This window comes from Drosophila grimshawi, unplaced genomic scaffold (assembly GCF_018153295.1).
Source record: "Drosophila grimshawi isolate 15287-2541.00 unplaced genomic scaffold, ASM1815329v1 contig_311, whole genome shotgun sequence".
Lineage (NCBI taxonomy): Eukaryota > Metazoa > Arthropoda > Insecta > Diptera > Drosophilidae > Drosophila > Drosophila grimshawi.
Window position 1 is genome coordinate 14,806,452 of NW_025063098.1, and position 9,017 is coordinate 14,815,468.

At 44.1% G+C, this 9,017-nt stretch overlaps 3 protein-coding genes across 4 annotated transcripts; all 3 read right to left on the reverse strand.

The window, feature by feature from the left end:
* Window positions 1-119: 119 nt before the first annotated feature.
* On the reverse strand, window positions 120-3,782 carry LOC6567602 (cerebellar degeneration-related protein 2). Of its 2 annotated transcripts, XM_032740166.1 has the most exons (4): window positions 3,613-3,782; window positions 3,482-3,521; window positions 3,182-3,308; window positions 120-3,091 (listed from the first exon to the last, which is right to left on the reverse strand). In XM_032740166.1, the coding sequence occupies exon 4, from the start codon at window positions 3,039-3,041 to the stop codon at window positions 615-617; it is 2,427 nt and encodes an 808-aa protein (XP_032596057.1). In that variant the 5' UTR covers window positions 3,042-3,091; window positions 3,182-3,308; window positions 3,482-3,521; window positions 3,613-3,782; the 3' UTR covers window positions 120-614. The 2 variants fall into 2 exon arrangements, with proteins under 2 accessions (XP_032596057.1, XP_001994217.1); XM_001994181.2 differs by having other exon boundaries at window positions 3,182-3,521.
* Window positions 3,783-4,186: 404 nt separating this feature from the next.
* Window positions 4,187-6,192, reverse strand: LOC6567601 (zinc finger protein 2 homolog). Its single transcript, XM_001994180.3, has 2 exons — window positions 5,955-6,192; window positions 4,187-5,883 (listed from the first exon to the last, which is right to left on the reverse strand). The coding sequence occupies exons 1-2, from the start codon at window positions 6,132-6,134 to the stop codon at window positions 4,426-4,428; spliced, it is 1,638 nt and encodes a 545-aa protein (XP_001994216.1). The 5' UTR covers window positions 6,135-6,192; the 3' UTR covers window positions 4,187-4,425.
* Window positions 6,193-6,633: 441 nt separating this feature from the next.
* On the reverse strand, window positions 6,634-8,807 carry LOC6567600 (arrestin domain-containing protein 3). Its single transcript, XM_001994179.3, has 4 exons — window positions 8,584-8,807; window positions 7,652-8,001; window positions 7,033-7,588; window positions 6,634-6,974 (listed from the first exon to the last, which is right to left on the reverse strand). Exons 1-4 carry the CDS (start codon window positions 8,693-8,695, stop codon window positions 6,766-6,768), a joined length of 1,227 nt encoding a protein of 408 aa, XP_001994215.1. The 5' UTR covers window positions 8,696-8,807; the 3' UTR covers window positions 6,634-6,765.
* Window positions 8,808-9,017: the final 210 nt, after the last annotated feature.

Here is a 9,017-nt window from a genome sequence, read left to right on the forward strand (position 1 = left end):
TTGATGGTGACGCAAATCGTAAAGATATATAAAGTAAATATATGTTTGCCTGCATTCTTCAGTCTTCTGTTATGAAATGATTAAATGCTAATCTATTTTCGAGTAAAACAGCTCCAAACTCCCAATGTGGAAAATCAATTTTAATTGTGAAAAGATTTGGTCGATGCATGTTATTTCAGTTAAATTAGACTTGGCACACATGCTTATTTATTATATATATATATATATCTTAAAGACCTTCCATACATATTTGTTCATATATTTGTATACTAGCAAGCATATTGAGATGTTTTACTTTCATATTGAATTAAACATAGAATTTTGTGTTGCATTCAAAGTATGGCTTGGTTATACAATTTAGTAAAAACGCAAATGATGATGTCGACCAGTTGTAGAAATAAATTTGTTGTTGTAGAACTAAAATGTATATAAAACAATATTGCGAATAGAAATTTTTAAAAAATTGATCACTTTGTTTAAGACAAAAACTAAAAACTACACATTAAAACTTGTCCACTACCTTTGGCAATTGGAGCCAACATTAAGCGACTGCTATGGCCTATCGTGTTAGTCGACAGTTGAGAAATAATACAAATAGCTAGTCTAGTCTAGGTTTAGCGGCGATTAGATTGACTCTTGTTGTTCCAGCGAGATTGCTGCGACCGCTGAGCGCGATGCGACGGCTGAGCTTGATGCTCGCAGGCATCTGCACGACGCAAGACCTCAGCGTAGGACAGATCCAGCCTCTTCAGTTTGTGGAACTCCTGCGACACCGTATTTGGATGGAACTCAACACCATTGACTTCGATAACGCAACCGTTGCGCTTGGCGCGATTGGCGCTCATATTACGATTATAGATAACCATTGGCGAGCCATTCCATTCGGTGCTGGAGCGTTCCGCTGGCACCCGACGGCCGACAACGCGCTCGGGCGCAAACATTTCCGGACGCATCGGCACAAAGTCTTTGCGGGTGCGCCGAGCACTGTGCGTGGAACCGGTTTGAGCCAGCGGTGAGGGTTGTGCAAGTGGTGACTCAACGCGACTGCCATTGATGTGCAGACTACGGTTCTTGCGACGATTTCTCTTCTTAATGCCAACGCCAACGGTCAAATACTCGAGTGGTTCACGCTTCAGTGGAGTCAGCACACGACCATTCTCCTCGATCGATTTAATGGCATTCGTATTCGGATTCGGTGTGCCACCAACCTGAGAGATGGACGTGCAGCTTGCCTGGGAGACGCGATTCTCCTGATTTTTGCATTCAGTAATATGCTTCTTGGCTGTCTTGCGTTCCAGCTTGGTGACGCACTCGGACATGGCAAACGACTGATCGGAAAACACCGATGAGATAATACTCTGCGTATCGTCACCAAAGTCAACAGAGAATTCCTCGTTGGCTGGTGCATCATTGGTCATTGGAGTTGGCTCATTCTTTGGCTGTGCACCTTCCTCATCGGACAATTTTGGTTTCTCGCCATCTTCTTTGTTGTCGGCGGCCTTCTTCAGCACACCAAAGATCTCCTTAAACAGTTCCCTGTACTCGGGCCGACTCTGGAAATGTGTGTCGATGGGGGTGACATCGTCGTAAATGCTTAGCTTGCATTCCTCGCCATTGCTAATTGAGCATAAAAAGTAACCGGGACGCTCCTCCGTCTGTGTGTACTTATTGCTGGTCTCCTCTGAAAACCCAGACGACGATGTCTCAGCCTCCGAGAACTCTGTGGATGCCCGACCACGAGCACTCTTGGCATTTTTCCCATCATCGGCTGCAGTTGCAGTCTGATCTGATCTGGTCTCCTGGTTGGCTACCGTGTTGAGCTTTTGAGTGGTTGATTGCACATCGTTTGGCAGCTGGACGGCGGCGTCTCCATTGATTGGATTGGTTTTGCGCACATTTGATGTGCGCTGCACCTCCAGCAGAGCTTCATATTTCTCGACCAGATCACGATATGGGTTCGGACTGCCAGCACTCTTCAACTCCAGCAATTCCGCCGAGTTTTCAGCCAACTGTGCGCTAAACTCACTGCCCAACAGGCTTCGTTCGTCATCCTCGGCCACGTCGTCGGTCTGGGCCACAGATGATTGGCCGTCATTGTTGGAGGCCTGTTCCTCCATGATGCGCAAGCAGCGGCTGCACATCTGCCCTTGCCGCACATCATCCAGCAGCGAGAACTCATCCTGCATGGACATCATCTCCTCGTTTGTGCTTGTAATTGCATTACGGCTCTGAAGCGTTTGGTTCTCTTGGATAATGGCCACCAGCTGCTCCTCCAGTTCGACATTACGCTGCCTTTCCGCCATAAAGTTACGACGCAGTAGCTCCAAATCGGTTATCAGACTCATCAGCTCCTCATTCTCCTCACCCTTGATGCCGGCGGCAGCGGCTGCTTCCATAATCTCCTCCGGGCCGCCCACATCGCTCAAGGCCATCGATCGATCATTGCCATGCGATAACTCCGTGATGCCCGTTGAGTTCGCATTTGCAGCAAATGAGTTGTTCTCAATGGGCGTGGCATTCATGTCGGGAGTGCTGCCCACTGCCCATGGTTTGGGTAAGCTAAGCAGATCGATGCGCTCCTGCGGCTGCTGCGATGGCTTTTCATTTTTACGCCGTTCCGCACTTAGGCGGCGACGTGTCTCCTCCAGCTGCTGGTTGAGCTCCTCGCAACGTGCCTCGAGAGATTCAATGTTGGCGCCCAGCGATTTGATTTGCTTCTTGTCGCGCGTCTTCTCCAATGTCAGCCGGTGATTGCCACGCTCCAAATCCTGTATGCCCACCTCCAGCTGCTCGTAGACCTTCAAACGCGTATCGTTCACCTCGGCCATGGCATTGATCTGCTTGCGCAGATGCACAATCTCGCGCTGTTGCTCCTCGTTGCGGCATTTGTGCTCCTTCAGCATTATCTCCAGATCCTTGTTTCGCTCGAGCAGCGTTTTGCCCAGCTCCGCTGCCAGCTGCAGATCATTGAGCATGAACTGCGATGATACATCCACGTCCGACTCACCGCAGGTGTCTTCCTCAAGCTTGCTGCCGTCCATTTTTATATTTTGTTGTTTTTTTTTTTTGGCTTTACTTTCTTGGTCTGTTTCTGTTGTGGTGAGTGAATTATTCAGAAATTATTATTCGCCCTGACGACCGCAAATCACACAAATCACATGTTTATTGATTTTTGCCTTACGTTTTGGTTGCTGTGAGTACTGATTCTCTGCGCATATTCTGCCCGTCAATAATTACCAGCTTAGGCACTGAGCTGGCCTTTTCTCTATCCGCTATCCGATACCTGATTTAGATTCGCTTTCGCCTTGCTATTTACATATATATATGGATAAATATTTTGCTTGTTACGTCACCGATTTTAAAGCAATCGCCAATTGCATAAGTTAACAACGACCAAAGTTTTGCTTTTATGCTCGCTTTATGCTCAAGCGCAAGTGCAAGTGCAGTGCAACCATAAAGTTAGAAACCGGCAAAAACCTACCCCTTGTAGCTGTTAAAGCCAGGGACGTAGACAGGGAGGCCTGCGAAATACACATTTGAAAACAAAATATACATATAAATGCATGTTTATTGCAGCCATTATCAATTCGAATTCGTATTCATTTAACTTACGTCGGCTTCTTGAATTTGAGCTGTGTACATCACACTTTTATATGCATGCTATAAAGATTATTAAATTGTAGAAAGATGGACTTTAGACATTATATTTTATATACATATATATTTAAATATGAATGCACACTGGGCGTAATATAGGCTTGAAATAAGTCAACAATTGAGTCTCATTCAGTTTGATAGGCGATTGTGTGCCGCAAACCTGTTTGGTAAACGCTTCAGCTCAGACTAAAAGCCATACCACCAGCCATGACAACTCTAAAAAATTGTCGTTTTTCTTTGCTCAAATACATACATATATATATATATGTATTTATACAAAGCAGAGTATTGACAAAGAACACAGGGTCAGCGGCAACAGATAATAAAAATTAGCAAGTTCACCTTTACCGCAATTTGTCTAGTGTTAAGCAAATATAAACACAAGTGGAGATTTGTGGTTAAGCCAAGCCAGTGTTGTATTCCCCCATTTAAATAAGCTGCCTACGCGCCTGACAAAAGTAAAAACAGCTGTTCTCGGCTAGGGTGAAAAGTAATCTGTAAAAAAGCTCCCATGTTCAAAGTACGGAAAATATTTGAAATATTTATTAATGTATATGAAGACTTATATCAATGTGAACGAAATTAGAAATATGTATATTTGGTACAATATGTACATATAATTATAGCTAATATTAATGTATTAATTACCTTTATCATAACGAGTATTTAGTTTAAACTTAATTTTAAATTGAAATTTTTATGGACATTGGTAAACTTGTACAATTTTGAGCAGTTTGTAAAAGCGTTTTTAATTTAAATCAAATACGTTTAATCCTCGCTTTGCGCTGTTCTTAGTTGTTGCTGCTGCTGCTTGTATCGCTGTTCGTAGGGATCACCGTAGTCCACCTTGCCGATCTCATAGTGGGCCATTTTATTGCGATGAATCGTGAGCAAGGCGCCACTCTTGAAGTTATCCCCGCAGATACCGCAGTTGTATGGACGCAGCAACATGGGTGGCAGCGATTCGCCCTCCCGCTGGAGTCGCATCCGTTCAATGTCCTCGGCACGTCGCTTGTTCACGCGACTGTTCTCATAGGGATCGAGGTAATCGACGCCCTCCCGGCCAGTCTCATGGTGTCGCTTCTGGTTGCGATGAATATTCAAGAGGGAGCCGCATACAAAACTCTTATCGCAAACACCACATGCGTAGGGTCGTTCGCCCGTGTGCCGTCGCATGTGAATCTTCAGATCGTTGGACTGCACAAATCTCTTGTCGCACTTGTCACAGGCGTAGGGACGATGGCCCGTGTGGAGGCGCATGTGGCGCGCCAGTTTGTTTTGCGAAATGAATTTCTTGGCGCAGATTTTGCATTCGCTCGGACGCTCGCCGGTATGCTGGCGCTTGTGCAGATTCAGATCCTGGCCGCGTGGAAATGCCTTGTCGCATACGTCGCACTTGTACGGATTATCGCCGGTATGCCGTCGTATGTGTATCGTTAGGCTGGAGACGGGAAAACTAATTCCACAATGGGGGCACTCACGACGCTTGGCAGCACGCTTGGGCGGCACACTCCTGGCAAGATCGTCGGCATCGCCACTGGCGGCGACCACCTCCGGATGAAATGCAATCAGATGGCGGCGCAGTGTGTCCTGACGCTTGAATAATCGCGGACAGTGTTCGCAGATGAGGGCGCCGCTGCTGCTGTGCTCCCTGGCCAGCTCCTGGGCAGCAACATTTGCCGCTTGCCTGTGTGCGGTGGCGAAATGGCGAGCCAGCGATTTATTTTTAGCAAAGATCCGTGGACAACTGGCACATTTGTACATATAGTTTTGGGAGTGCGCCAGTCGCATGCCCAGCTGTGAGGGTCGCTCTTCCAAAAGACCGGGCTCAACACTTATCTCTGCATCGGAGTCTTCTTGTACAAGTTCGCTCGGTTCGTCAGTGCTATTGTTCAGCAGGGGCTTTTCCTCACATGGTGTTTCTTCTGAGTGTACCAGCTCCGCCTCCACTTCCGCCTCATCCTCCTCTTCCTCATGTAGTTCAATGACGGATTCGCATTCATCCAACTGCACGAAATGATCTTCCTCTTGAACTAGTTCCTCATATTCCTCCACATCCACATTCACAACGGCAGCAGCTGATTGCTCCCGCTCCAGATGGCTACACAATGCCTGTAGCGTCTCATTGGACTTTTCGACGTCGCGTATAAACTCATAGGCACTAATCAGGCGACGCGTGCAGCTCTGGCACAGCTGTGTCGGTAGATTCGGTTCGTTCCAGTTGCACTGCAAGTCCATTTTTCGCTCAGGTTACAAAGTTCGGTTTGTTTTAGTTGTAGTGTTTTTATTTACAATACCTTCACATTGGATACGTTCTCCAACAGCTGCCACAGCTCTAAGTTCAGGTCGTTAAACTCAATTTCATCGCGAAGGCATAATGTGGTTTCGTGGGACTCCAGGCAAACGCGACAAGTCTGCGCATTCACGCTTATATTGACTTGGTCTGGTGCCTCAATCTCTTCCTCGATACTTTCCATTTTATCATAGCCCCGGAGTAGGCACTACTTATATCTTTTATCAATTTTACCCAACACTAACAGCTACCCAGCAAATGTGGTCACCCAAAATCTGCAAATAATCTAGCATGTTATTAACAGAATGCATGATTTTGTTCGTTGAAGCTGCGTCGTTTTTTCTCAAAGAAAAAAAAACTGTAAACATGACTTGGTAGTGCAGTTTTTTAAGAAATAGTTTTGTTACCGGCTCAATGATAGAAATCTTTTTCCAGTTGGCGTCAGCTCATTTCCAGTAATACTTGAAAAGCTGCGGTTAATATTTGAAACTGAATTTAACAGCTGCTAAACCTTTGTATATGGTAACGTGCTGTAAGGAAACACATTATATATCGATAACTAGGAAGAGACATAACAAAACCTCAATACGACTGTTTATAATCCCACTCGACAGATAAAAAAAAGTTATCGATAATGAAAAACTCCAGAAAGGTTTAGCAGCAATTTAAAATATTCGTTTAGATTCGATTGTATAATTTCGAGATTCTATAACAGAAATGTTATATTAGTAATAATAATATAATGAAATACAAAATGAATATTAAATTAATTGCAAACAGATTCATTCATTGTAGATCACAACTAAGCTCAGCACCTATTCTACATATCTGGGTGCACTAGGATTATGGGGCAGTGATAAAAGCGGCACGCCCGGCATATCCTCCGTTGGTGGTGCCGTCGGTACTGCAAAATTTGTGTACATGGGATAACGTGGTATGAAATCATCGGTGCGATTATGCTCATTTACGTCCGTATCGATAAACTTATCACCAATATGCTTGGCTTCCTCAAAGGAAGGTGGTTCTGAAATTGATGAGAAATTTGAGTTCTCTAGTATTTTGAGCAGATTTAAGTCGCTTACTGCAATTATCATAGGTAGGTGGTAGATCTGCCGCTGCGCCTGATGGCGTATCCGGCGTCTGGGGTATCCACTCCGCCACATGTGTTGGATTCTCCGCGCTTTGCGCTAACGGTATAGTGCCAATTACAATAGGCATTTCAATCTCCGAGTCCGAATGGCAATCCCCAGTCTTAATTGCCATTTTAATGTGGTAGGACACGTTTATAATGCGATTATTTCGAGATGAGGGCGGCACGGGCGGTATGTCGAGGCTGGCAGTGATTAGCCGCTTCGATAGGCGTCTCACATGTTCGGATTCCGATTTTTCGAAGAGAATATTTGAATGCTTGCGCGTTTTGTATCTTGGCGTTGTGGCCTTGAATTCATAGATTTGTATTAGGGATATTTCGACTCCGTGCAAATCGTAGCCATGCGACTGATTATCCACATGCAGGGTATAGTGTATCCTCTGACCTGGCGCATATCCACCAAAGGGTATTGTTAGCGTTGAGATGACCGGACCCGAGGAACAGGGCCAGCAGCAAAAGTACTTGATCTCCTCATTTTTTATGGGTATCTGAAAAAAAAAAAAATTATATTATTTAAAATTTAAGAGAATAGAAGAAACTAAAGGATCTACCAGCATCTCCGGATACATGTTCAGATTATAGGATTGCAAGACAGTTATTGGCTGCTTGAATTCATTATTGAAGCGCCAGGAACGATCCACCACGAGTGAGACCTCGTAGGCGATCTTGCCGTACTTCTCCACACACGACGTCGGGCAGTCCAGTGGCAGGGGTATTTGGAATACGTAAGTGTGCGTTCCCAGCGGAAATTCGCCCTCGCCGAAGACATTTGTTCGAGTGGTCAAATACGTTTCGGTGCCCCGAAAATACTCTGTATAACGCTGGGTTTTACCGTTAACGGTGCGAGAGCGTTGCTCCTCCCATCGCACTTTTCCCTCTCCGGCGAACAGAATGTACACCTCTGTTGAGATACAAATAAATACAGCATTAAGTTCTGGAATACGCTTGACCTTGGGTATTTTGCAAGCTCCTCTTTGTTCGGTGTTTCGCCGGCTCTGAGTTTTTTGAATAAAAGCACACTGCTCACGCCTAATAAACTTTGCAGCAAATCTTGCTCGCTGCACTGATGAGCTTTTTTTATTTAGATTGCGTTGCTCTGAGCACCAAATATTTCAGCTCGTTTCTTTCTGATTTGATTGTTGTATTGTTTTGCACTGTGTGCTGTATTTCTCAATTTTATAATACTAACAAATATATAATATGTAAATGGGCATATTTGTCTACAAAACATTAAAAAAAATTTTTTTTTGTTTTTGTTATGAAAGCAATTGTTGAAAGTATACAATAATAATAATTTTTAAGAAAATATGTTGTAACTTGCTCTTTCGAAAACATGTTTTTAATACGCCCTAAAATATTTGATGGCATATCTTATCAGTACGCGTAGTGCAAGCAGTAAGATTATTCTTAGCATAAGGTCAATTTCGTGATAATTAACATTGAATACAGAGTAGCGCAGCAGCATTTTAAAATTTCAAATTACCATTGACAGACTTGTTGCTTGTGGTATTTAAAACAACGCGTCCATTAATTGTTTCGCCGCTGTAGTAAATCGGATTGGGCCGATCGAATTCGAAAACACAAGTAGAGGGCATGGTAAAAGTAGATACAATCTGTCACTGCTGAAGCCCACGCAATTGTATAAGTACTGCCAACTTTAAAGTATATATGTACACAAAATTCGAAATTAATTTTTAATGGAATGCCGCACGCGACTCAAACAACTGAGACGCCAAAGGTCCCAATACAACTGAAAAGTCGAACATCTAAATGCGCTAAAGAGCAAAATGTTTGAGAGAGTTTAACTAACGTGACATCATCAGTTGAGAGCGTCAACGTTAAAGCAAAAGCTCCTCGCAAAGAGAAATGAAATATTCTAAGAGCTCCGTTATCGCTCATTTTTTAATTCTTCTGCAA

Bases quoted from the DNA above. Each gene is read 5' to 3' on its own strand.
- LOC6567602 (XM_032740166.1), bottom strand. From the start codon at position 3,041: ATGGACGGCAGCAAGCTTGAGGAAGACACCTGCGGTGAGTCGGACGTG.
- LOC6567601 (XM_001994180.3), bottom strand. From the start codon at position 6,134: ATGGAAAGTATCGAGGAAGAGATTGAGGCACCAGACCAAGTCAATATA. The intron at 5,884-5,954 runs GTATTGTAAATA...ATGGACTTGCAG, and splicing joins AGAACGTATCCAATGTGAAG to TGCAACTGGAACGAACCGAA.
- LOC6567600 (XM_001994179.3), bottom strand. From the start codon at position 8,695: ATGCCCTCTACTTGTGTTTTCGAATTCGATCGGCCCAATCCGATTTAC. The intron at 8,002-8,583 runs GTAATTTGAAAT...GTATCTCAACAG, and splicing joins AAGCAACAAGTCTGTCAATG to AGGTGTACATTCTGTTCGCC. The intron at 6,975-7,032 runs GTAAGCGACTTA...CATCAATTTCAG, and splicing joins ACCTACCTATGATAATTGCA to AACCACCTTCCTTTGAGGAA.